The following is a 27,199-nucleotide window of genomic DNA, read 5'->3' on the forward strand; positions in this document are numbered from 1 at the left end:
TCCACACACAGCCTCAGCCTCCGGGGAACAGCAGTGCGGTACAGGGCCATCTGGAAAAGTGAGGGGCACCAGAGAGGGTCCTTTGCGGGCCAACCAAAGGCGGGTCTTGCTGGGTGGGGCCTGAGGGTCTTGGAAGTTGACCTCTGTGCTCTAGCTCAGTTAAAAGCCAACCAAGTTCCTAGGAATCCGTGGAGGAGGAAGCTGCTAATGCCAGAGAGCTCTGGGCTTCTCGCTGGGTAACACTGTCAACTTCTGGCACTTATGCTTTCGATAGTTCCTGATTGGAAAGGGTTATGAAAAGAACTGACTGACCTTCTATCGACCGGCTGCCGGGTCACCTTTGCCTTTAAAGCCGCCCGGTCCCAAGAGCCTAGAGTTCTGCCTCTGGTTGGGGTACCCAGTCTCTGGATCCAAACTCTTGGCTTCGCAGGCACGATCCATGGCGGCATTGAGCTGCACAAGGCTGAGGTGGGCGCTCCTGGGCACGCGTGTGGTGGGCCGTGGCCTCTGTCCACAGGGGGCCAGAGCCAAGGCTGCAATCCCGGCAGCTCTCCGGGCAGAGACTGTGGAGGGTCCTGGAGGAGGTCAGGACCCGCGGCGGCTGCGCAGTGTGGAGGAGCTTCCCGGACCCGGACCGCTTCGCTTTTTATCTCAGCTATTCCTCCAAGGCTATATCCTGCGTTTGCACGAACTCCAGGTAAGCTGGCAGCGGCATAGCCACCTGGGGCTGGCACCGGGATAGAGAAACTGGATGCGGGAGAGAAGTGAGAACTTAGGTCGCCAGAGTCTAAGGCTCCGGCCAAAAACTGGAAGGGTGTGCAAGGTGCAGACAGAACCCTTTGATCTAAAACAAGCAATGAGTGTCGCTAGCGGTGTGACAGACACAAGTTGGGAGAGGAAGGGGTTGTGTTGGGCGAGAATGGCTCTAAATCGCTATAAATTCAAGGCCTGCCAGTCTACATAGCTAATCCAGGGGAGAGGGGAGGGAAGGGGGGGGGGCGGTGATGAGAATAAACCATTCCCTGCACACCTCTAAACCAAGAAACAAAAGAGCTGAAAAGTTCTCGATTGATTTCAGTTTCTAGAAATTGAGACGCCTGGGGAATGCCTCTGGGCTGGGGACTGAAGCTTTCTCAGAGGGATTTGCACAGGAAGTAATTCTAGCTGGCTTTACAGAAGACGGAGGGAGCTGCACCTTGAATTAATGGAGTTTTGTTCGTTTTGTTTTGTTAAGACAGTGTTTCCTTAGATAACCTAGGTTGGCTATAACTCTTCTGCCTCAGCCTCCTGAGAGCTGGAATTATGTGTGTGCACCCTCATGCCTGTCTTGGTTAAGGTTTTTATTGATGCAATGAAACACCATGACCAAAACACAAGTTGGGGAGGAAAGGGTTTATTTGGCTTACACTTCCACATTGCTGTTCATCACCAAAGGAAGTCAGAACAGGAACTCAACCAGGGCGGATCCCAGAAGCAGGAGCTGATACAGAGGCCATGGAAGATGCTGCTTACTGGCTTGCATGCCCTGGCTTGCTCAGCCTGCTTTCTTGAGAATGGCCCCACCTACCATGGGCTGGGTCCTCCCTTCCTCCTAAATGAGAAAATGCCTTACAGCTGGGTCTCATGGAGGCATTTCTTCAACTGAGGCTCCTTGCTCTCTGATGACTCTAGCTTGTGTCAAGTTGACACACAAGACCAGCCAGGACAATGCCATATATATATATATATATATATATATATATATATATATATATATATATATTTAAATACATATATTAAAGACTTACTTTAAGAATTATTTTTATTTCTGTGTGTTTTTGAGTGTGTCTGTCTGTCTGTCTGTCTGTTGGCAGAAGAGGATCCCTTGGAATTGGGGTTACAGGTAGCTAGTTTATAGTTACTGGGGATGAGTCTCAGGTCCTGTGGAAGAGCAGCAAAGGAACTGACCTGGAGTGCCTTCCCTCAAGCCCCGTGGATGGTCTTTTAAAAGAGTCCAGAGGGCTGCAGTTTTTATTTGTTTTGTTTTCAAGACGGGGTTTCTCTATAGCTTTGGAGCCTGTCCTGGAACTCACTTGGTAGACCAGGCTGGCCTTGAACTCACAGAGATCCAACTGTCTCTGCTTCCCCAGTGCTGGGATTAAAGGCACGTGCCACCATCGCCCGGCTGAGGGCTGCAGTTTTAGGAAAACTCTAAACAGTGATCGTGTGGATCTGAGCTGTCCCATGAGAAATATAATCAATCTTTGCTGCATGTGCTTGTGGCTGGTGTGATAACAGGAGTATTGTACATCTGTAAAACCCAGTGACAGCAGTACCGAGGAAGGCTGTGTTTTTACAACTTGCTTTGTGTCTGTTAGAATTGGTTCCTCGTCAAACTGGCTCTGCTGAGATGGAAAACTCCCATAGTTGGGTGTCCTTTGGGTGTGCTCCCAAGCCTTTGTCTGTTTTGTTTAATTCTAACACAATGCTGAAGAATGAACAAGTCGTAAAGAAAAAAGTATATTTTGTTCCCAACTTTGGAAACTGAAAGTCCAAATTGGTGGCTCTGTTTAGCTAGCCTCTGATGAAGGTCTTGTTACTGTATGTATCCTGATGAGTGACATCACATGACAGGCGCTTGCTTGTGATGTACAAGAGAGAGGTCAGACAGTAAGAAAGGAGGCGAGAGTATGGGAAGAGACCAGCCTTGCTTTTCTTTTCCTTTTTTGTTTTCCTCTGACACCTTCCTTTTATTTCCTTTGTTAAATTGTTTTTATTGGGCTATATATTTTTCTCCACTCCCCTCTCTTCCTCCCCTCCCCTTCTACCCTCCCCCATGACCTCCATGCTCGCAATTTACTCAGGAGACTTTTGTCTTTTTTTCCTTCCTATGTAGATCCATGTAAGTCTCTCTTAGGGTCCTCTTTGTTGTCTAGGTTCTATGGGGTTGTGGATTGTTGGCTGGTTTTTCTTTGCTTTATGTCTAAAAGCCACTTATGAATGAGTACATATGATATTTGTCTTTCTGGGTCTGAATTACCTCACTCAATATGATGTTTTCTGGATCCATCCATTTGCCCTCAAATTTCAAGATGTCATTATTTTTTTCTGATGTGTAGTACACCATTGTGTAAATGTACCACATTTTCCATATCCATTCTTCGGTCGAGAGGCATTTAGGTTGTTTCCAGGTTCTGGCTATGACAAACAATGCTGCTATGAACATAATTGAGTACATGCCCTTGTGGTACGATTGAGCATCCTTTGGATATGTACCCAAAAGCGGTTACTGGGTCTTGAGGTAGATTTTTTCCAAGTTTTCTGAAAAATCACCATACTGATTTCCAAAGCCAGCCTTGCTTTTTTATAACCACCTGTTTTTGTAGGAATGGATTCACCCTTGGGAGTCTAGGGTAGTTACAACCCAAACTCCTTCCTTTAGGCCTTACCTCAGAGAGGTCCCAGAGCCTTTCAGTGTTTTCACCTTGGGGATCATGCCTTCAACACACACACACACACACACACACACACACACACACACACACTCACACACACTCACACACACACACTTACACACACACTCACACACACACTCACACACACACTCACACACACACACTCACACACACCCCCCCACACACACACACATCTTTGAGGAAGACAATATCCAAACCATAGCATTCCATACCACACCACTCCCAATTTCATTATCACAAGGCAAAATGCATTCATTTGTGCCAGTAGTCCCAAAAGTCTTGTTTGAGCACCAAGTCAAAAGTTTGGGGTCCGGCCGGGCGGTGGTGGCGCATGCCTTTAATCCCAGCACTCAGGAGGCAGAGGCAGGCGGATCTCTGTGAGTTCGAGACCAGCCTGGTCTACAAGAGGTAGTTCCAGGACAGGCTCCAAAGCTACAGAGAAATGCTGTCTCGAAAAACCAGAAAAAAAAAAAGTTTAGGGTCTGATCTGCTACTCAAGACAAACCCCTTTCTGCTTTTCCCCAGTAAAGTTACAAAGTGACCTATATCCAAGACAATGTGGAGACTGAGAGAAGGGGAAACTGGCCAGAGAGAGGTGTCTTGGAGTCCTGTAAAAGTGAAACCCATCAGTGTAGACATGCCGTAAAGCCCCAAACCCTGCATGCTTTGGGTTGGGACGCCCCTGTGGATCTCCAGCAGCCTTGCTTGCTGCCCTCTACCCTCCTGGAGTCCTAGGTATGGCTCTCCTTGGCCTTTGAAGGAGGACTCTGTGGCGGCTGTGCCCCTCTGGAAAACTCCTGCCTGGCTTCCTAGGCTTGGTTTCTGTTTTTTTTTTTTTTAAAAAAAAAAACATTTATCCCTTTTAGCATGACATGACACGTGTCTGACTCTGTCCTACTATGTGAGTTCCGGGGATCGAACTCAGGTCACCAGGCTTTGCAGCAAGGGTCCCAGAAGGCTTCTTTCTCCTCCTCTCCCTCCTCCTTTCCATCCTCCTCTTCCTCCTTCTCCTTGCTCCTCCTTTTGTCTTTAATCTCTCTGAACCACTGTGGTCCCATAGCTACTGTGCTGTGTGCATCGAACACAAGGCTCCTTGCACTCTGCTGGGATTTTGCTTTGCCCTCTACGCACCAGTGGCACCAGCTACACATGAGCCCACGAACAGCGGCTGGGTGGCTGCGCGCAGAACGGACGAGCTGAGGTCTAGGGAGGCGGCCATGCAAAGCGGCCTCCAGGGCCACCCTGCAGCGTTCTACCCCAGAACCTCTGGATCTGAAGTGAGTGGGACAGCCTGAATTTTGTGGGGTGCCTTGGGCCTCTCTCTGGGTGCCTTGGCTCTTGAGTGCTAATCTCAGCAAGTGGTACTTCAGCCGCCCGTTGCCACGTCTTTCACTCTTTACGTTTAGCTTCCGTTTCCACATTTTCACCGTCCCCCCCCCCCCCAAGTACACACACCCTTAAGAAGTGCTAGGAAATGAAACCTGGACTTTCTGCAGCCCAGAGAAACAGTCTTTTTTCCTCTCTCTCCATTTTTTAAAAAATATTTATTTATTTATTTATTTATTTATTTATTTATTATGTATACAATATTCTTTCTTCATGTATGCCTGAAGGCCAGAAGAGGGCACCAGACCTCATTACAGATGGTTGTGAGCCACCATGTGGTTGCTGGGAATTGAACTCAGGACCTTTGGAAGAGCAGGCCATGTTCTTAACCACTGAGCTGTCTCTCCAGCCCTTCTCTCCATTGTTTGAGCTGTATGAGCTCTATTTATTTATTTATTTATTTATTTATTTATTTAGGATTTCTGTCTCTTCCCTGCCACCGCCTCCCATATCCCTCCCCCTCCCCCAATCAACTCCCCCTCTCTCATCAGCCCGAAGAGCATGTATGACCTCTTTTTTTTAAAAAAAAAGGAAAAACAAACCAACAAACCCAAACCAAAAAGGTATCTTTTCTCATTTTCATGCCAAATCCATTTCCCACTCCCTCCCCTTCTCCCCTCCTCCTGCTCCCTCCACCTCCCCCACCCCCATTCCACCCGCAAACACTGTCTTAATGATAAATTCTACCATTAGGTCATTGCCACTGCTCCTGAATCTTACTGCGTGTGGTTTACCCAAATAACTCCTTCTGTATATTGCTTAGAAATTTCTTTCAAATACCCCAGGTTATCATCTTAAATTTGGCCTTCTCCAAACCCGTGTGCACTCTTTAAAAAATTCTGCTCATGACTGCTTAGCTAGTCTCTAAGAAGACGTAGCTCTTAATCTCCTGAACTTTCACCACAACTGCCTAGGACGCTCTATTTACAGCCGTACAGACGTTTTCTAGCCTGGTCCTCTAAACTCTTTCTATATCAAGACTCATAAAAGTCATCATTTTGTTTTCCTTTGGGTGTCTTGGTTCTGCTGTGTGGCAGAAGTTGGCTGAAAGCCTTGGTGTAACTTAATTGTTCTTTCCTGGGCAGGCACAGCCCCGAGAAGCCTCATCCCTAAAGCCAGACTTGGGGGCTCTCTTACTCAAACCAGGAGATTGTCACACAAAGGGGAAGCTGGCTGGGCATTGGGGGCAGCTGGTTGAGCACAGTTCCTGCTACAATCTTGGATGTCAGAAAACAAGGGACCTCAGAGAAACAGGACAAGCAGAGTGGTATGTAGTAGCCGCCCGAGAAGCTGAAGATAGCATGCTCAAGGCCCTGGGTTCTGCCAAAAAGAGAGAGAGAAAAAAACCCGGGGCTGGGAAGATGGCTTAGTGGGTAAGAGTACTTGCTGAACGAGCTGAAGATCTGAGGTCTAAACCCAAACACTCATGAGAGAGAGAGAGAGAGAGAGAGAGAGAGAGAGAGGAATAAGAATAAGAGGAGGAGGAGGAAGAGGAGGAGGAGGAAGAAAAAGAAGAAGAAGAAGAAGAAGAAGAGGAAGAAGCTGAGCATTTAATTTAATTTAAGTTACTTCAGAATTGGGTTGGGCAGAGATAGGTGGATCCAAGGAGCTCACTAGCCAGTCAGCCTAGCTGGAATGGGGAACATCAGACTTGGTGAGAAACCCTGTTTCATGGAAGTAAAGTGGAGAATATAGAACAGGGAACCCTATGGCTTCCTCTAGCCCCCCCCCCCGACATGCCTATACCACATATGGTATACATAAAATAAAATAAAAATTGGAAGCCTCTTTGTCTTTGTACCACTGAACTATATATAGCCTTAGGCCTACAATTTTTTCTTTCTAATAAAAAGTAATACCAAACATCTTGGAAAAAATGCAATGTGAACATATGTTAAATTTGCATTTAAATTTCCTTTTAAAAATATTTATTTTAAGCCAGGAGATGGTGGCATATATCTTTAATCCCAGCACTTGGGAGGCAGCAGAGGCAGGCAGATTTCTGATTTCTGTGAGTTCAAGGTCAGCCTGGTCTAAAAGAGCTAGTTCTAGGACAGGCTCCAAAGCTAGGGAGAAACCCTGTCTCAAACAACCAAAAAAAAAAAAAAAAACAAAAAACAAACTTTATATGTATGTATCTGTGCTGGGCCTTGAACCCCAGTCTTCTGCTCATGTAATAAGTGCTCTTAACTATTGATTTATATCTCCAGCCCCAAATATACAATAAGTTTCTATTAAAATATTTTGAGGATTTATTTTTATTTTATTTATATAAAATAAAATGTATGAATGTATGTCTGGGCACCATGTGTCCAGGAGGTCAGAAGCTGGTAGTGGATCCCCTGGGACAGGCATTCCAGATTGTTGTGGGTGCTGGGAATAGAACCCAGTTCCTCTGGAAGAGCAGTCAGAGCTCTTAACTGCTGAGCTATTTTGCTCCAGCCCCTCTATTAAATTTTTACCTTTTAAAAATACTGATCTTGGGCATGACGAGATGTCATCTAGTCTGTATCTCTTGTTCAACATTCCCTGGTTTGAGATACTCCCCGTGGCCCCGTCACCCCTGCATGGGTGTGTCATTTTGTGAACTGTTTACATAGCTGAAAGACAGGGTTGTAAATTGAAGCTCTGGGGTCTGATGTCCCCAGGTTCAGCCTCTGCCTCGGGTCATTCACTCCTTGTCCTCACTTTTGCTCTAGAATGCTGGGGCTTACCAACAATGCTGTCCGTGTTGTTCTGCCAAGCTTTCTATCAGGCTCCAGGCTGGGCTGCTGTGGGAGTTGAGGGCGGGGCTAAGCAGCGCTCGCAGCTTCCTGAGTGTGCGACCTGCAAAGCCTTGAGTCACGCTCAGATCCTCTGTTGCTCTCACGTCTTCGCATCTCATTGTTTCTCAGGGTTGCAAAATCAGGGGAATTTCCTATTAGGACATCTAGCCCGAGTCTCTGGAGTCTGTGACAACTCTGTCTTCTGGCACAAGAATGGACATTCTTCAGACAGCGAAGCAATCACGGCACACTTGCACAAAAATGTCTTTTTGTAGGCTTGTGGTACAACTCTGTGATCGATCTTCTAGCATGCGCTAGGCCCTGGATGTCATCCACAGCCATGAAAATTAGTGATGATAACGAAATATAATAGAAACATGTGAAATGACCATCCACTGGATAATAAATCATATGTAGCCTTACAGTTGTAGTGAATACAACTGCTGTTGTTTTCTGTCCTGTTTTGTTTACCAGGCAGGGTATCGGTAGCCCAGTTCGCCTGGCCTCAGATCCACTACAGGCTGGCCTTGAACTCAAAATCCCCCTGCCTTACTCCTGGCTGAAGTACTGGGATTACTGACGTGCACCGCCATGCCCATCTCCAGCTCTCTTTGGAGACTGGGTCTCACGGTGTTGCCCAGGCTGATCCTTAACTCCCGAGCCCAGGCGATCCCTGCCTCAGCCTCCGTGCTGGGATTATAGTGGCGCTTGGTCTGCATGTTCCTTGGTTTAGTTCCCAACATGAACATCTTCATAAGTAAACTGCACACCTTGCCTCTTATCCTGCGTCAGGGTAGCGCCCAGCCCCCCCTCTTCACACACACACACACACACACACACACACACACACACACACACACCCCGCTTGGTTTGATGTGGTGGGAGGCTCCTCCAAGCCCAGGTCCAGAACCAGGGGAGGCTGGAATGCTGTTAATTGGTTAACATCTCCGGTTACTTGGAGATGTGGATTCTGCGTCTGTGAGGGGCTGGAGTTAAGTCCTGGTGGCGCTCTGACAGCGATGAGACAGGCTGTCCCATCTGCACTCCCAAGCCTGTGGCCCAGAGTGAGCCATCTTTCTGACATTTGCCAATCAGATTAGGCAAAAGAGCAACCTGTGCCTGTTTACTCTTGTTTATCGAGCTCTCAAGGCCTGGGTAGTTGACAAGGCAAAATAGGCGTTGGCTTGGTGAGTATACTTTGGTTGTTAGGGCTGCTGGCTGGTGTGAGCAGTATATATGCTTTGCCGAGCTTTTTAAGGGACCCATCCCAAACGAAACAGGGCCCTAGTACTTTTTTTATTCTTATTATTTTTTAGAGTTCAGTGATCTTTTCCTATCTCCTTCCCTTCCTTTCTTTTCCCCTCCCTCCTTCCTTCGTGCAGTGCTGGGGATCAAGCCCAGAGCCTCATTCATGCTCACTCCAGCCCAGAAACCATTCACTAGGATAATCACATACCATGTTGTTTAGTCATTTAACACGCCTTTTTTTTTTTTTTTGACTCATTGGCTCATGTAGTTGTCACTTTTGAGAGAAACAGTGTTCTTCAGCAGGCACCCCTCGTTTCTTCACAGGGAATCAAATTAGTGCCTTCTAGACACTGTACTTATAATTTAGCACCACCTCCGGGACCCTAGGCTTTCCGTTCTGAATATGCAGGCTAGCTGCCGTGCACCTCTGGGATCCACTGCTCCAACAGTCCCCCCTTTAGTAAAACCACAAAGAGATACTTTTAGGTTTAGAGAGTTTGTTATAGTGTAAAAAGAGAATAAGTCCAAGATGCTGACCCCCTACATCCTTGCCCCACCCACCCAACCCCCAAACACAGGCAATCATAGTTCAATGTGAGTTGCAGGATACCCTCCAGTCTGAGAAGTCCCTTCCTTCCAGGACATTCTGTTCTGCACATGCTTGCTTCCTTTCCTTCCTCTTTCTCCTTCCCTCCCCCTCCTCCTCCTCATTGTCATCATCTGTTGGGGACCAGCCCTGACAGAAAACGTTTCTCATGCCAGAGCGGAGGTGTGGGAATAAAGAAGGCACATTTTACACAACAGTATGGGGAGGGAGTTTTAGAGATAATTTACAACCTGAAAAAAAATCACCCGCACTTATTTTTTAAACAGCTTTTGTAGTAAGGTAAACTAAGTGGGGGGTAACTCAAAGTTTTCTTTAACATTATTTTTTAGGTAACAAAAAATAACTTAGGTCACGTTTTGTCCATGCCTGTTTTGTCACATAGATTAAAAAACACCTCTTTTCCAGGCAGCCTCCTAATTTACAATAGAAGGAGCAAAACGACATTAGCATATCCTGGCCACTTGTTTAGGACGGCATCGGGTTGTTTTTTTTTTTTTTTTTTTTTTTTTTTTTTTTTTTTTTATTGATTTTTTTTTTATTTTAATTTATTTATTTATTAAGAATTTCTGCCTCGTCCCCACAACCGCTTCCCGTTTCCCTCCCCCTCCCCCGATCAAGTCCCCCCCCCCCTCATCTGCTCGAAGAGCAATCAGGGTTCCCTGACCTGTGGGAAGCCCAAGGACTGCCCACCTCTATCCAGGTCTCCTAAGGTGAGCATTCAAACTGCCTAGGCTCCCACAAAGCCAGTACGTGCAGTAGGATCAAAAACCCACTGCAATTGTTCTTGAGTTCTCAGTATTCCTCATTGTCCGCTATGTTCAGCTAGTCTGGATTTATCCCATGCTTTTTCAGACCTAGGCCAGCTGGCCTTGGTGAGATCCCAATAGAACATCCCCATTGTCTTAGTGTGTGGGTGCACCCCTCGTGGTCCTGAGTTGGCCTGTGTAATTCGGCCCCTACAGCCATCCTTTTGTTTTCCAAGACAGGGCTCCCCTGTGTAGTCCTATCTGTCCTGGAACTCACTCTGTAGACCAGGCTGGTCTTGAACTTACAGAGATCCACCTGCTTTTGCTCCCCCAGTGCTGGGACTAAAGGCATGCGCCACTGTGCCTAGATTTGAACCTGCTTCCTAAGAGGAATAGGGCAAGAAGTCTCAGGACACTTCAGAATCTAGTGAAATAGGACCAATCAAAAAGTTGCCTTGAGGTAGCTCCAGCCAGGCTTCTGATTCTGTCCTCTTCCTGAAGGGTCAGAGAGTTCATTAAAAATTCGTAGTCTGAGCCGGGTGGTGGTGGCGCACGCCTTTAATCCCAGCACTCGGGAGGCAGAGGCAGGCGGATCTCTGTGAGTTCGAGACCAGCCTGGTCTACAAGAGCTAGTTCCAGGACAGGCTCCAAAACCACAGAGAAACCCTGTCTCGAAAAAACAAAACAAACAAACAAAAAAAAAAATTCATAGTCTGGGGAGACGACGTTCAGGTAGGAGGCCCGGCCGCCGAGAATCGTGCGACATCCACAGAGATGGCACCTCGCAAGGGGAAGGAAAAGAAGGAAGAACAAGTCATCAGCCTTGGGCCTCACGTGGCTGAAGGAGAGAATGTATTTGGCGTCTGCCACATTTTTGCGTCCTTCAATGACACCTTTGTCCATGTTACCGATCTTTCTGGCAAGGAAACCATCTGCCGGGTGACTGGTGGAATGAAGGTCAAGGCTGACAGAGACGAGTCCTCTCCGTATACAGCCATGTTGGCTGCCCAGGATGTGGCCCAGAGGTGCAAGGAGCTGGGCATCACCGCCCTACATATCAAACTCCGTGCCACAGGAGGAAACAGGACCAAGACCCCTGGACCTGGAGCCCAGTCAGCCCTCAGAGCTCTTGCTCTCTCAGACATGAAGATTGGGCGGATTGAGGATGTCACCCCCATTCCGTCTGACAGCACCCGAAGGAAGGGAGGTCGTCGTGGTCGCTGTCTGTGAACAGGACTTCCCAAATTATTTTCTGTTAATAAATTGCTTTGTATCAAAAAAACCAAAAAAACAACAACAAAAAAATTCATAGTCTGAGGTTCAAGGTGTTGTTAGCATAGATATTTACAAAGCTGGCAGGTTGGAGGTCATTCCCTTAAATCTGCCCTTGGCCTTTTAACCAGAACGACTAAAAAAAGTTCTGAAATAGGTCACTCTTCTCAGAAGACTTGGTTAATTTTACTAATAAGGGTTTGTGCCAAATCCGCTCTGTTTGTTTTAGGCAACATCTGACTACAGTGTACACGACCATGATCCCGTGAAGGTTAGTCAAGCCTGTCTAGAAGATATATTTGAGCACTTTCTTTCTGGAATAAACTAGAGCTGTTGCCAATCCCATGCATCTGCTCAACTGGCCCTAACTGGCTGCCAACCTTCAAAGAAGCTTTGACAAGGCTGTGTATGGTGATGTCTACCTTTAATCCCAGCACTCGGGAGTTAGAGGCAGGTGGATGTCTGTGTATTTGACACCAGCCTGGAGTACATAGAGAGTTCCAGGACAGCCAGGACTATATAGAGAGACCCTGTCTCAACAACAAACAAGCTGGGACAAAAAACAAACAAACAAACAAACAAAAACCCCAAATAGCTAAAGAGGTCAACAGGAGAGTGAGATAGAAGAAATCAAATCAGAAAATCGATCGTGTCCTGTTGTCTTTCATGGAGGCGAAGCCTTTCTGAAGTCTGGCTGTTGGGGAGTTTCTATGAGTTCTAGAATACAGATTCTTCATTGGCCATTTGTCAAGTTAGAAATTGGTGGTTATGTGGTAGTTTGACTGTAATTGGCCCCCATAAATTCACAGGGAGTGGCACTATTAGGAGGTGTGGCTTTGCTGGAGTAGGTATGGCCTTGTTGGAGAAAGTGTGTCGCTGTGAGGGTGAGCTTTGAGGTCTCATATATGCTCAAGATCCTGCCTAGTGAGACAGTCTACTTCCTGTTGTCTTCTGATCAAGATACAGCCAGCATCATGTCTGCCTACATGCAGCTATGATCCCCACCGTGATGATAATGGACTGAACCTTTGAACTGTAAGCTGCCACCTCAATTAAATGTTTTCCTTTATAAGGGTTGCTATGGCCATGGTGTCTCTTCACAGCTATAGAAACCCTAACTAAGACATGATAGAAACCCAGATTAGATGGACAGTATGGACAGTATGAAAGAGAGATCATAGTCTCTTTTATGACCCCTCCCTGATCTACCAGGACTGACTCCCAGCATCCTCTAAAACAGGGGTGTTGCTCTTCTCCCACTGTTCAGTGTTTGGTCTACATGTGTCCTGTGTTTGTCTCAAAGTGGCTCAGTGACTTCTTCCCTACATCCCTTCTACCATCTTAAACCATCACATCTGCCATATGGACTACATGAGGACCATTTTAGGGTTTGCCACTTCCCCGGACTTCATCATCGTCATCTTCTGGGGTTGGTCCCAATCAGCAAGCAGAGCTAACCATTCACACTTGTCTTTGCTATTTACAGATTCTCATAGTTTTGGTTCCCAGAGTGTAGGCATGGCGTGAAAAGGAGTTGAGTGTCTATCACAGATTGTTGCTGTGTCTCCTTGCCTTGGTCACTACAGTCTCTTGCCTCTGTGGCGTAGGATAGAACCAGCATGGGTTCCTGCACCCTGAGCTACAGACAGTGGTAAATCATCTTGTGGATTCTGGGAATAGAACCTGGGTCCTCTGGAGGAGGAGCCGGTGCTTTTAACTGCCAAGCCGTCTCTCCAGCCCCTTCATTGGAGAGAAGAACATGTGCAGTTGGGTAGTGAGGCCCTACTGGGTTCAGTGCCCACTACTGCATAAAACCAGCCTACACCTTAGCCCCAGAACTTGGGAGGTGTAGTCTACATAGCATATTCCAGACCACTCAGGGCTCTCTAGTGAGATTCTGTCTAAAGAAAAAAAAAGCAGGAATGAAGCCTGTGCCTGGCTTACCAGGCCCTGTGTGGCCTAGGCTGTGTGGTATCCCCATGGGCAAGCATTTTTCCTTTTTCTCTTTCTAGAGAATTTGAAAAATTAACAATCGTCTCCTCTTTCCTCCCCACCCCTCTCTTCTCTATCCTTCTCCATCTCTTCCCATTCCTCCTCCTCCTCCCCCTCCTCCTCCTCCTTCTTTTTCTCCTTCTCCTTCTCCTTCTCCTTCTCCTTCTTCTTCTTCTCTCTCTTTCTCCCCATCTCTCTCTCCTCTTTCTCTTGGCTATAAGAGTATCTACCTTTATATCTCTTTCTTTTTCTTTTCTTTTTTTATTTTTGAGACAGGGTCTCATGATGTAGCCCTGGCTAACTTGGAACCTACTATGCAGACTGGGCCGGCTTCAAACTCACAGAGATTCACCTGCCTCTGCCTCAAGTGCTGGGGACATAGACGTGTGGCACCATGTTCAACCTAAAGGGTATCTTAAGTAGAAAGAAGAAAACAGTGTCAGGGCTGTGAATATAACCCAGTGACCTGGGCACTTAGCCAGCCAGCATCCCTAAAGCTTTAGGCTCATTCACCAATACCCTCGTCATCTCAAAATTTATACAAGATTACTCTTTTCCTTATTGAGAGAATATTTTTCATACCTTACATTCTAATCAAAATACATCTCAGTTTTATTCTTTGCATATAAAATTACCTATGGTAATTAGCTTGGTGGAGTCCTAGTACCTTTTGAGTGAAAATCCAGGAAGATACCAACCAGGACTGGAATTTTCCGTGTTACCAATTCCCAGAAAAACATGAATCCAAACACATGATCTTTTCTATAAAACTTAAGAAGCCAAAAATACATGAATCTCTATGACTTTTTTCAGGGTTTTTCGTTTTGTTTTGTTTGTTTTCTTATTGCTTTGGAAACAGGGTTTCTTTGTGTAGCCTGGCTGTCCTGGTTGTCCTGGAACTCACTCAGTAGATGAGGCTGGCCTTGAACTCACAGAGATCCACCTGTTTCTGCCTCCTTAGTGCTGGAATTAAAGGTGTGTACCATCACCACCAATTTTTTTTTAATTTATTTATTTATTAAAGATTTCTGTCTCTTCCCCGCCACCGCCTCCCATTTCCCTCCCCCTCCCCCAATTAAGTCCCCCCCCTCAGCCCGAAAAGCAATCAGGGTTCCCTGTCCTGTGGGAAGTCCAAGGAACTCCCACCTCCATCCAGGTCTAGTAAGTTGAGCATCCAAACTGCCTAGGCTCCCACAAAGCCAGTGCGTGCAGTAGGATCAGAAACCCATTGCCATTGTTCTTGAGTTCTCAGTAGTCCTCATTGTCCGCTATGTTCAGAGAGTCCGGTTTTATCTCAGGCTTTTCCAGACCCAGGCCAGCTGGCCTTGGTGAGTTCCCAGTAGAACATCCCCATTGTCTCAGTGTGTGGGTGCACCCCTTGCGGTCCTGAGTTCCTTGCTCGTGCTCTCTCTCCTTCTGCTCCTGATTTGGACCTTACCACCAATTTTTTTTTCTTCCAGTTTTAAACTTAGAAGTTACTCAGATGTTTTATACCTGTTACCTGCTTTAATGTAATTTTAGGACCTCTTAAGGTGTGTGAGAAGCTTATATGTTTATGTAATTGATTTAAGCTGTTATGTCTAGATTCATTATTGTTGGACCCTAGGGTCCAATCACTGAGGAGGAGTCACCCCAAGAGACCATCTCTCACACCACAGTTGATGTAAAAGCATGAGGATTTTGGTAATTCTGTCATGATAGGGTCTTTCAGCATTCGAGAGGCCAGAAAGACCTCGAATAGCTGGTACAGGCTACTTTGAAAGGAAAAAGCCACAGAAACAAGGGAGGTGTCTGGGGGTTGTTCTTTAGCTATTATGATTGGCTTATGCAAAAGGACGACTACCAATAATTGGCTGGAGAGCGGTTGCCAGATCAGATGAGGTAAGAGGGAACATCTGAGGGTCACTTTGCCCCTTTCCCAGGAACTGAGTCAACACCTAAGGGCTATCTTGCCCCTATTCAAAAACTGAGTTCTATTTGGAGAACATTCACAAGGACTCAGGGAGATGGTGGAAAGTTCCCAACATTTCAGTATGTGCATGTATAGTTGTTAGGTCCTTGGTTCCCCCGGGAGGGGGGAGCACTAAGGCTGAGACTGAGAGGGTTCAGAATTGTCCTCAGAATTGTCTTAAAGTTTTACAGTTACGAAAACTGAACTGAGAGGTGCTATTTCCTTGCCGAAGAAGTTAACTTGCTACACAGGATGCAGGAAACAGGGTATTAAGCTTTCTTTTGCCTATTTACTCTTAGGTCACAGGTAGACTTCTGTGATCTAAAATAACCAGCACAAGAAAGTTGCGTGCCTACCATGTATTTTGTGCTGCCAGCTTTGGTGTGTGCTTTCCTCCTGCCAACAGTATTAGTCTTGTTTATCAAAGAGTTACAGCAGAGATCATTTTGTTCTAGGCTGGAATTATAGTTTTATGACTTTGGGTCAAGCCCTGACACTGTAAAATATCTAGCAGAGATAAACATGACCTTCCAGCTGGGACACGGAAGTACGCTAATGACTCTGAAGACATTTTCATTTTTAGTTTAGCAACCAATTTAGGCTAACTTGTTTATTGAAAGATTATTTTTTTATGTGAACACAAGGCATTTGATTTAATTCAACACTGTTAGTTTATATGTTCTCTCAACTATAAACTTTTAGCTGAAAAGAAGCTATTAGAAGATTTTGTCATGTATGTAGATACATTTAATATGTACATGAAAGTGACACATGTAAACAAACACATACGTATGATCTTTTGCTTCTAGTGGTGAAATAGAGTAATACAGTAATAGAAAATTTCAAATTCAGAAGAAGACTGTATGTAGCCTAGGTTGGTCTCTATTTTGCAATCCCCCTGCCTTAGCCTCTGGAATATTGGGACTGCAGGTATCCCTGACCACCATTTTTTAGAAATCTTTTTAAAAAGATTTTATTTATTATGTATACAGTGTTCTTCCTGCATGTACACCTGCAGAAGAGGGACCAGATCTCATAGATGGTTGTGAGCCACCATGTGGTTGCTGGGACTTGAACTCAGGACCTCTGGAAGAGCAGTCAGTGCTCTTAACCTCTGAGCCATCTCTCCAGTCCCTGACCACCATTTTTATGCACTCAGTGTTTGGATAAAAGAGTTCTAATGGGGACAGGGAGAGGATGAACCACATGTGACCTTTTGTTTTGTATCTGTCTTCTTATCATATGTTTTTAAGATTTGTTCAAGTTAAACCAGGAGGTGGTGGTGCATGCCTTTAATCCCAGCACTCGAGAGGCAGAGGCAGAGAGGCAGAGTCAGAGAGGCAGAGGCAGAGGCAGACAGATCTATCTCTGTGAGTTCTAGTCCAGCCTGGTCTACAGAGCTAGTGCCAGGACAGCCAGATCTACACAGAGAAACCCTGTCTCAAAAACAAAGCAAAACAAAACAAAAAAAAAGATTTATCCAAGTTATGGCTTGAGTCAGTACTTTGTTTTATGACCGAACAATACCCTATTGTGTGTCTATAGCTTGGTTATCTGTTTCTCTATCTATTGGTGGATATCTAGGCTGGCCTACCATTTGCTGTTAAGTTTCTGTAAACATTGTGGACAAGTCTGTGTGGACATGTTTTCATTTCTTGTCTACGCAGGACTGGAATTGCTGGGTCACATATTATTATTCCATGTCAAACTTTTTCACAGCAAGTATCTCTTTGTTTTGTCTCCTAGCAATAGGTGAGGGTTTCAATTTGTCCTTTATCAGTGCTAATTTCCTGTTCATTTCTTTTGTTTGTTGAAGTTTTTAAGCTATCGTTCTTACTGGGCATAAAATGATAAAATATTGTAACTTTGATTTAGGGTGTGTGTGTGTGCATGTATAAGTAAAAGCACATGTGTAGGTCAGAGGACAGACCCCCCCCCCCTTTTTTTTGGTTTTTCAAGACAGGTTTCTCTGTGTTAACTGCCCTAGCTGCCCTGTAGACCAGGCTGACCTCGAACTCACAGAGATCCACCTGCTTCTGCTTTCCTAGTGCTGGGGATTCAAGGTGTGAGCCACCACCGCTGGCTCTTTTTTTTTTTTAAACAAAACAAAACAACAACAATAAAAAGACATCTACAAAATAATTAGGAAGTAGTTTTGTAACATATATAATTCACTTCTCAGCTGTCTGTCTGGCACACTGGGATGTGGACTGTGCTCAGGTGTTCTCTGCAGTGTTTACTGCCGTACACTTGTGTCCAGGATGGGACAGGAGCTTCCTATTCCACAGGTGCATGCTGATGAACTCCTCACTCTCCATCTCTGGAGTTCCACCAAGTGAGGGCTGGTTCTCTCATTCATCCTAATGACACGTTAGCTCAGCAAGGCGACTCTGAGGCAGCACTCTGTGAGGGCTCTGGAACCGGCCAGCTGGCTCGGGTTACCTCCTAATGTGCGGCCCATGGGGCAGCACACGTCTCTCAGCAAGTATCCTGATGTCTTTCTAAAATAAGTCCTTACATAAGGAGGTCCTTGCTAAGTGCCACCTAGTAAGCTGAAGGAGAGAAGTCTAAAGGAAAAAGGAAGAAACTGAAACCCCTGCCCTGATAGCCAGGAAACCTCAGAAGCTATGGGTTGCAGGGAAGGCACTTGTGGCCAGCTCAGTAGCTATTTGTCTGGTCTTTCTTTTCAAAATGGTTATTATTTTATGTGTATGTGTGTCTTGCCTACATGCATGTCTGTGCAACTTGTGCATGCCTGGTGCCTGTGATGGCTGCAAGAGGGTGTCAGCTCCCCTGTAACTGGACTTACAGGCAACTGTGAGTCACCATGTGGGTGCTAAAAATCCATCCTGGGTCCTCTGAAGAGATGGCTCTTCCCATACTAAGTCTTTTTAAAGTAATTTTTCCTGACTCCAAGATTGTGGTAGAAAATTTGGAAAATTAGTCACAGTATAAAGAAGAAAGTAAATGTCTCTACAAAGCACCATTGTCACTGCAGACACTCTCTACGACTGTTTACATTGTAATAAAAATGTTGCATCAAGTTTTTTTTTCTTTTTTGTTATGTGGGCTAGGCTGGTCTTGGACCTGTAATCTTCTTGCCTCTGCCTCCCAAGTGGCACACATCTAGCTCCACTTTTAGTGGTCTGTGTCCTTGTCCTCTCCCCTGACCCCTAGGGACTATACTCTGGTCCTCTGTGTGCTAGGCAAGAACTCTCCCACTCACTCAGCTTGCTTCAGAGATCCCCTTTGTTCACCTTCCAAGGCCAGAACCAGGTGGGTTGCCACGCCCATCTGGCATTATGTGGTGTGTGGGAACCCAAACTCTGCTGCTCTTGCAAGGGCTTTAAGCATTGAGCCATCTCCCCAGCTCCAGCCCTGTTTTCTTAGGCAGAAGCTCTACATTCTTTTTTGACTCCCTACTCTGGGTATCTTTCTGTGTTAGTACAGTAGGGCCACTTTGTGCTTTTTTAGTTGATATCGTATTCCATTCTGTGACTATCCTGTACTCCACTTGTGAAGTTATGGTGATTTTTATAAATATCAATGATTGTCCTCCAAAATAGAGACAAGCCATGTGAGACTCCCACCAGCCAGGCGTGTACACTCTGACTTTCCTAAGGGGAAATAGGAGTAGTCGCTGTGGTCGAACAGTTCAGGACCCTATCACACCCACCATGACTGTGTCCCTGGGAGGTGGACATGTGAACAGATGGATGTGGGGGTCTTGTCAAGACTGGCTTCTGAGAAGTGGGCAGCCTTGTTAACTCAGGGTGGGTTCTGGACCACTGGAATGGGAGCAATTATATTGTAGTGATCTGAAGACAACCAGGAAGACTGACATTTTTACAGGTCAAGTGGTGTTTCCTTCTGGAACCTCAGAAGTGAGTCTCTTATCTGTAAATCTGAGCTGTAGTGAGTTCTGTAGCAGAGCTGACTCAGCTCTCTTGTCTCCAGCAACAATTGGGAAAGAGGAAGTGACTTGAAAACCCCAGGGTTTTATTCTCTTTCAGTATGTGAATGTAACTCAGCTAGTAAATTCTGCTTCACACCTGTAGGTTCCTTTGAGGAGCCCTCCCCGCCCCATCTTCTTTTCTCTCTCATTTTCAGTAACTATCAATACATTGCAGCAGCCAGGGCTTTGCGCAAGGTCAGCAAACTTCCCGCCACTAGATGCTCCTAGCCCTTAGCGAAGCCAGTTGCCCAGATCCTAAGAGTACCAGTTAGCAAGTACCTTAGAGAGTTTAAGATGCAGCCATCTGTGTGCAGGGTCTTGTGCGTGCTAGGCACCATCCCCACCTTGGAGCTACACCCCTGGCCTTAGAAAAGACTTAGGAATTAGATAAGCACTCATTACTTTTGTTGTTGTTACCAAAAAACAAAACAAAACAAAACAAAAAACCCCAAACAACCAACAAACAAATATAGCCTACTTCATATTTGACCCTGAATGTCTCAACTCAAGTTATGCTTTTCTTAGAATTCCTAATTGTGTTTTTTTACCTTTCTCTTGGTAATTACATTTATTTTCAACTCAATGAAACCGGAAGCTACAGTAGATTTATTTCTTTATCTTTAAACATTTTTCTATTTATCTAAAAATTTAAAGTTTTTTTCTATATTTATTTGTTGTATATGTGCATACATGTGTGTGCATGGTGTGGTATGTGTGTGTGTGTGTGTGCACATATTTCAGTGTGTGTGTTTGTGTGTGTGTTTATAGGTCCAGGACAACATGCAGAAATTAGTTCTCTCCTACTATGTGGGTACTGACCTTCAAACTCTGGTCACGGTTTGATGGCGAGCACCTTATCCACTGAGCCGTCGCCCTGGCCCTATTTATCTTATTGTCTACATTGCTATGCAGAGTGATGGGTTTTATTATGCCGTTTTCATACGTAATATGTCATTGTACTTTTTTGCTACGGTAGAGTTAAATGCTAAGAAGGAACTTTAGGCTTACACAGTTTCCCTAAAACAGCTGTCTGCACATAACGTGCACCAGCCCCCACCCTCAGTTTCCCACATATCCATACTCCTCCCTAGGCCTCAGATCCTCCCACCCCTTACAGGCAACATTGGCATCAATAGTCTTGTTCTTTTTCTGTCTCTGTCTGCAGAACTACTGGCCACCGCTCTGCCTTTCCTTGTGCGCAGGGCACGTTTGTACCGCCCACTGGTTCTGATGTGGCCGTTAGACCCTCTCCCACTCCATTTCTCCTTCCAGAAATGCCATCCCGACTGGACTCCAGTTATTCCACTTTGGTTAACACCCACAGGTGCTGAACGCGGTCAAGTATGGTCCGATGTGGACATCCGCCTTTGGGAATCAGACCCTTGTAAATCTGGCCAGCGCCCCGCTCTTGGAACAAGTGATGCGCCAGGAGGGCAAGTTCCCCATACGAGACCACATGGAGCAGTGGAAGGATCACCGGGACTACAAGGGCCTCAAATATGGCATCTTCATCACGTGAGCCGGGGCTTAAAGCGGCTGGGGCCTGGCCACAGAGGACCAGGAGGAAAGAGAGTAGGCACAGGGAGCCAATCAGATGCAGGGCAGAGCAGGGCCTTCCTGCATCCCCTGAGCCTGCCGCTTGCCTAGAAAGCAGTCCTTGGGGCGGGTTAAAATCCAGGGACCAGCCACTGCGTGTTCTCCCAATACATCGTGCTATTTTGGACAAGCAAATCATTTCCTTTTTTTTGTGTTTCAGATCTGTGCTAGAGGGTGTTTGAACTAAAAACACCAGCAAGGCCTTTTCAGATTTGTTTGTGGTAGTAGGGATTGGACCTGAGGCCCCACCTGCTAGACACTTGTTCAACCACTGAGCTACACCCCAGTCCCTGTGTAACTTTTAAGTTTTGAAGCAGGGTGTCTATCAGGGAATTGTCAGGAATATCTTGAGATGACAGGCTGCATCCATTTAGCCACTAGGCCTGGCTTTGGATCCATTTTTCTGCATTATAGTTGAACATACATCAATATGTAGTTGAGAAAGTATTATTATCATTTGGTTGGGAGAGCTCCATTTAATTTCATGAAATATGTCTCAAAGTGTATTGTATTCCACACAAATTATGGGCTATAACTTCATGGATGCATTCCACATTCATGAAGATAGACAGAGATTTCAGTTGTGCCTAGAAAGGTTATGATTATTCTAGCAGAGACACTTGAAGGATGGAGTGTTATTTACTTAGGAGCTCATAGAGGTGGACGATGGGATTATCGGTTGATACACCTATTATTGGTTGTAATTAGGTATGTTCAGATGTCTCTTAGCTGTGTCAGTGGAACTCCAAAAATAGTAAGTGGCTTTTCCCATCATGCTTTGGTATAGCTCCCACATTGGTTGTACCCATGCATTTGGACAATGCCAGACACCAGGCTGGCCTCTGTACAGCAAGGGTCTCGTTTGACCATTTCAGCAAGCCCAGGAGCAGATAGTATTACTTTACACTTTACAGACAAAGGAACGAAGTCAAAGAGGTTTTACATTACATGTCAGAGGTGATACCCCTAGCCAATAGCAAACTAGATTCTGGATTATATAAGCCTCGATACTTCAGAAAGAAAATGACCTGGTCATAGGCTCGCTGTAGCTACCTCTGATGTCTACAGGTTTAGTCTCTGGGGTTTCCTTTCTTGTTTCTGTCTCCTTCCCAGGTGAACAGTTTCCTAACTAAGATAATAATTCTTGGGATCTTTGTTCCAAATCCTGAAACTAGAGAATAATGTTTAAGATCTCTTTAGCCTCCCTGACCCTATGGACTAGAGAGAGGCCGCCTGGATCTGCCCTGACAACTCAGTTGAACATGATAGGACCCTCTGGGGGTCTAGTCCTGCCTCTTACCCCAAAGCCAGTTTTCTATGTGTGTCATTTAAAGGTGACTTTGTGCTAGGTGAGTAGCTCACGTCTGCAATCCAGTACTGAGGAAGTGGAGGCAGGAGGATCATGAATTCAAGGGCAGCCTGGGCTACATGAGACCTTGTCTCAAACAAATAAACAAACAGCAAATAATCGATAAATAAAAGTTATTTTTCAAAGCTATGCTACTTGTTTCTCCTGCCTTGTTTTAGCACATCTGTCTTTAGAATCTTATTTTACAAAGCAGCGCTCCCCGCAGGGAATTGCTTCTGACTGGGCCTTTGTTAAGGGTCTGCATGTTGAGCTTGAAAGAGCCTCAACAACCCCATGGGTCTGCTTTGATTGATATTAAACACTCTTAGTTTATTTTAGGGACGGCCTTCCTCAAACACAAACAAAGTTCCTGGGAGGTAGGGTTGAGGCTTATTTCAAAATTTTAAATTTCTTTATATTTTTAAGATTTTAAAAAATTCTCTGTGTGTGGGTATTTTGCCTTCATGTGCATCTGTGTACGGGGGTCATGCATTGCTCGCAGATGCCAGTAGATCCCCTGGAACTGGAGTTACCGGTGGTTGTGAGCCAACATGGGGGTGCTGGGAAGTAAACCTCTGCAAGAACAGCCAGTGCTCTGAGCCTCTGAGCCATCTCTCCAAACCATTTTTTTTTCCTTTTTAAAACCTAATTGTTGGGCTGGAGAGATGGCTCAGAGGTTAAGAGCACTGACTGCTTGCCCTTCCAAAGGTCCTGAGTTCAGTTCCCAGCAACCACATGGTGGCTCACAACCATCTGTAATGGGATCTGGTGCCCTCTTCTGGCCTGCAAACGTGCATGAAGGTGGTACACTGCATAATAAACAAACAAACAAACAAAAAACCTAATTGTTTAAAATTTTGATAGTAATATTGGTTTTGGTTTGTTTGCTTCTTTGTTTGAGACAAGATCTCATGTAGTCCGGGCTAGTTTTAAACTCATTATTCAGCTGCCCTCAGAGATCTTGATTCTCCTGCCTCAGCCACTTGAGTTCTGGGATTACAAGTATGTACAAGTATGCCTGGCTAATTAATAGTAATTGTTGTTATAAAATGCAATTTCCAGTTCTCAGTACTGAAGTGCTAAGTATCCCCCTCGGTTCCGTTCTGCTCTTCTAAGCTGTCAGTGCTGTTCACTCAGTCTTCACACTCACTTTGCCGGAAGTGTGCAAGCATGCACAGCTGGGGGTCTTCACTTGGATTTTGTGGGTCTCCTTTCCCCACGCCCTGAACCAAGAACTGCATGGGTGCTTAGAACCCTAGTAGCAGGAGAACCCCAACTTGCTCCCGTTTTATTCCTCAACCTCCTCACAGAAGGCCTGGGTGTAGCTCTTATCATTTCACATACAGAAGATTCCAGAGTTACATAGTTCAAAGATGCTTACTAAACACCATGTGCCAAGCACTCATCTGGGTACTCGAACAACCCTTTTATGGCAGGCTTTGGGTCATCCTTCACATACAGAGGTAAAACCCAAGCACATGGCTATTGAGCCTTTCCTGAGGTCGCCCAGTCAGTCCTCAGTAAACCTGTGATTTTTGCTCGTTTGTTTTTGTTTGGAGATAGGATATTATTCTGTAGTCCAGGTTGGTCTCCAACTTAGGATAGCTCAGCCAATACATAGGGAATTCGGGTATGTACCGCCAGCCTTGGCTAGACCTATGATTTGACCCTAGGTCATCTGGTTCCAGGTCATCTTACCCATTCACACAGTGCTGTGGTGGGGCTCTGAGATTTTGTGGTCCATGCTGTCTTCCTTCTTAAAAATCCACTCACCCTGGACAGGGTCTCATGAAGTCCAGGCAGCACTCAAAAACAGTTTTTTTAGTAAAGGGTTCTCTCAAACTCCTGATCCTCCCAGCTTCAGCTTCATGGTGGGATCACAGGGGTATGCAGCCACGCTAGGCAGTTCTGTGGTTCTGAGATCATGTCAATTATAGTTGGTGATGGCCTCATTCTAAATTCCAGAAGTCTGAGATTTCCACAACTCTCTGGGGACCTTGGGGGCAGGTGGGAGATAGCATTTATTCAAATCCCATGCTCACCTGTGCTGTTCTCGGCACTCCCCAGACAAGGAGAGCAGTGGTACCACCTTCGTCAGGCTTTGAACCAGCGGCTGCTGAAGCCCGCTGAGGCCGCACTCTACACAGATGCTTTCAATGAGGTGATTGGTGACTTTATAACCCAACTGGACCAGGTGCGGGCAGAGAGTGCATCCGGGGACCAGGTGCCAGACATTGCTCACCTCCTCTACAACTTTGCCTTGGAAGGTACCCTTGCTGGGAGAGGCTGGGGGCAGGAATGGGCGTTAATGAGAACCTTGGATTCTCAGGCCCCTAGCTCTGCCTGCTGTGACAGCCTCTGTACTTCTCAGCCATCTGCTACGTTCTGTTTGACAAAAGGATCGGCTGCCTGGAGCCCACCATCCCCGAGGACACTGCCACCTTCATCAGATCTGTTGGGCTCATGTTCCAGAACTCAGTCTATGTCACTTTCCTTCCCAAGTGGACTCGTCCTTTTTTGCCCTTTTGGAAGCGATACGTGAATGGCTGGGATAACATTTTTTCCTTTGGTGAGCTGTCTCAATCTGGGGCCAGGGAAGGAAGCTGGCTTCTCCCATAACTGCCTTCACACTCCCTGCCTTTAAGGTGGTTTAAACTCACTCTCTGTTCTCCATGGCCCCTGAAGGGAAGAAGCTGATTGATCAGAAAGTTAAGGAGGTAAAAGCCCAGCTACAGGCAGCTGGGCCAGATGGCGTCCAGGTATCTGGCTACCTGCACTTCCTGCTGACCAATGAATTGCTCAGTCCTCAGGAGGCTATCGGCACCTTTCCTGAGCTGCTCCTGGCTGGCGTGGACACGGTACTTAGGAAGGCTGACAGGGAAGCCAGGGACTCCCTGATTTTATCCTGTACTGGTCCCACCCCACCTCCCGACACTCACTCTGGCCTTTTTGTCAGGGGAATTCCATCAGCGTCTGGGCCCCTGGGTCTTTTTCTTTGTGTCACTCTCTGTGTCTTTGTGTCTGTGTCTATGTCTGTCTGTCTGTCATCTGTCTATGACAGTTGGGAGATTCCATCCCACAGGATTCCAATTCTCTTGCTGCAGTTTAGATGGGGAATTGGAGACTTGTCCACAAGCACCCTCTGTACCCAGGGCGCTCATTTCTAGCATTTTTTGGTTGCATAATCTCTCCTTGTTATCATTCCATCTGTAGCTGAAATACAACCTTCCTCCATATTGGTCTTTATTCAACCTGTGGATTCATGCTTAGCACAGAGATCCCCAGGAACCCTCATCTCATTTTCTTGCCATCTTGGTGGCAAGGCAGCTTTCTTGTAGCCACTCACAGACCCTCCCCCCACTTATCTAGCTTCTCCCCTAGAAATTGCTCCCTTCCTTCATCTTTCTCTCCCATTCTATCTCCTAGACATCCAACACACTGACCTGGGCCCTGTATCACCTTTCCAAGAACCCAGAGATCCAGGAGGCCTTGCACAAGGAAGTGGTGGGCGTGGTGCCCTTTGGGACGGTGCCCAAGCACAAGGACTTTGTTCACATGCCCCTGCTCAAAGCTGTCATTAAGGAGACCCTACGGTAGGACATGATTCCATGTGCATAGGCTCTATATGGGGATTATAATCACACAGTAATGGGAAGTGGCTAGGGACAAGAGTGATATGGGAAGAGAGTCTTCGCGCCAGAAAGCCTTCACCCAATCTAGAAACAGAGCCTAGACTTTCTTTTCTCTACAGCCTCTACCCTGTGGTCCCCTCAAACTCCCGAATCATCACAGAAAAGGACATTGAACTCAATGGCTTCCTTTTCCCCAAGAATGTGAGTTGCCCTGGAGTGCCCTGTTGCCCAGGAGTGCCTGTTACCCTTGCTGATGGTCACACTGCCATTCTTCCTCCATAGACCCAGTTTGTGTTTTGCCACTATGTGGCATCCCGGGATCCCAGTGTCTTTTCTGAGCCTGAGAGCTTCCAGCCTGACCGATGGCTGAGGAATAAAGGGACTGAAAACTCCAGGATCCAACACCCATTCGGTTCCGTGCCCTTTGGCTACGGGGTTCGGTCCTGCCTGGGCCGAAGAATTGCAGAACTGGAAATGAAATTGCTGCTCTCAAGGGTGAGCAGGGATGTGGAGAGGGTTGTGTGGCTCAGGTAAGATGTAGGGATTGAGGGAGAGGAGGGGCAGGGAGGTCCAGGGTAGAAGTCCACAGAGGGAATAGGAATTGGAGATCAAGATTCCAGTGGCCCTGTCCTCTCTCCCTGCCAGCTGATACAACAGTATGAGGTGGCTCTGGCTCCTGAGATGACGGAAGTGAAGTCTGTGGCCCGCATTGTCCTGGTTCCCAACAAGAAGGTGAACCTGCACTTTCTGCGGAGACAATGCTGAGCTGGGCTCCTACCTCCATGGGGCTTGGCCAGAAGCCCTGGCATAGCAGTCTCTGGCCAGTCTCATGTCACATGTAAGGATGCCTGATTGACAGGGGAGCTCTATGCCTTTCCCATAGACCCCAAATGTCTGGCACGATCTCTGCTGAGCAGCACGTACTGGAGACAGTAAAGCACCTTGTATCACGCAGCAATCCTTGGGTACAATTTGAAATAAAATGTAAAGTTCCAATTTGGGGGGCTCTTTGTTGTTCTTTTTGATCAATCAGCATCTGACCCTCTTTTTTTGGGGGGGTGCACCTTAGAATCATGGTGATTGCCCTGCTGGACCTACTTCTTGGATCTGAGAGTAGCACATGCTTCCACAGACCACAATGGCAGACCTGTTACGGACACCCCCCCCCCCCCGGAGGGCACCGTGACAGGGCCACTTTAGCTGTAGACAGTAAAAGCCACCACCGGATGCCACGATGAATGCTTAT

The 27,199-nt window shown here is 46.3% G+C and overlaps 2 protein-coding genes across 2 annotated transcripts; both read left to right on the plus strand.

Annotated features, from left to right (window-relative positions):
* On the plus strand, window positions 1-26,949 carry LOC121447473 (sterol 26-hydroxylase, mitochondrial). The gene is made up of 9 exons (XM_041650748.1): window positions 1-697; window positions 20,702-20,892; window positions 24,389-24,588; window positions 24,693-24,890; window positions 25,007-25,179; window positions 25,748-25,914; window positions 26,073-26,154; window positions 26,236-26,448; window positions 26,599-26,949. The coding sequence occupies exons 1-9, from the start codon at window positions 440-442 to the stop codon at window positions 26,716-26,718; spliced, it is 1,602 nt and encodes a 533-aa protein (XP_041506682.1). The 5' UTR covers window positions 1-439; the 3' UTR covers window positions 26,719-26,949.
* On the plus strand, window positions 10,930-11,474 carry LOC121447475 (40S ribosomal protein S14-like). The gene is made up of 2 exons (XM_041650749.1): window positions 10,930-10,939; window positions 10,980-11,474. Exon 2 carries the CDS (start codon window positions 10,982-10,984, stop codon window positions 11,435-11,437), a length of 456 nt encoding a protein of 151 aa, XP_041506683.1. The 5' UTR covers window positions 10,930-10,939; window positions 10,980-10,981; the 3' UTR covers window positions 11,438-11,474.
* Window positions 26,950-27,199: the final 250 nt, after the last annotated feature.

This window comes from Microtus oregoni, unplaced genomic scaffold (genome assembly GCF_018167655.1).
Source record: "Microtus oregoni isolate MIOR12 unplaced genomic scaffold, Mior012 000004F_ref0000308, whole genome shotgun sequence".
Taxonomy (NCBI): Eukaryota; Metazoa; Chordata; class Mammalia; order Rodentia; family Cricetidae; genus Microtus; species Microtus oregoni.

Coding starts and splice junctions, on each gene's coding strand:
- LOC121447473 (XM_041650748.1), top strand. CDS start 440: ATGGCGGCATTGAGCTGCACAAGGCTGAGGTGGGCGCTCCTGGGCACG. Junction 24,891..25,006: donor GGATAACATTTTTTCCTTTG/GTGAGCTGTCTC, acceptor TGGCCCCTGAAG/GGAAGAAGCTGATTGATCAG. Junction 26,449..26,598: donor TGAAATTGCTGCTCTCAAGG/GTGAGCAGGGAT, acceptor TCTCCCTGCCAG/CTGATACAACAGTATGAGGT.
- LOC121447475 (XM_041650749.1), top strand. CDS start 10,982: ATGGCACCTCGCAAGGGGAAGGAAAAGAAGGAAGAACAAGTCATCAGC.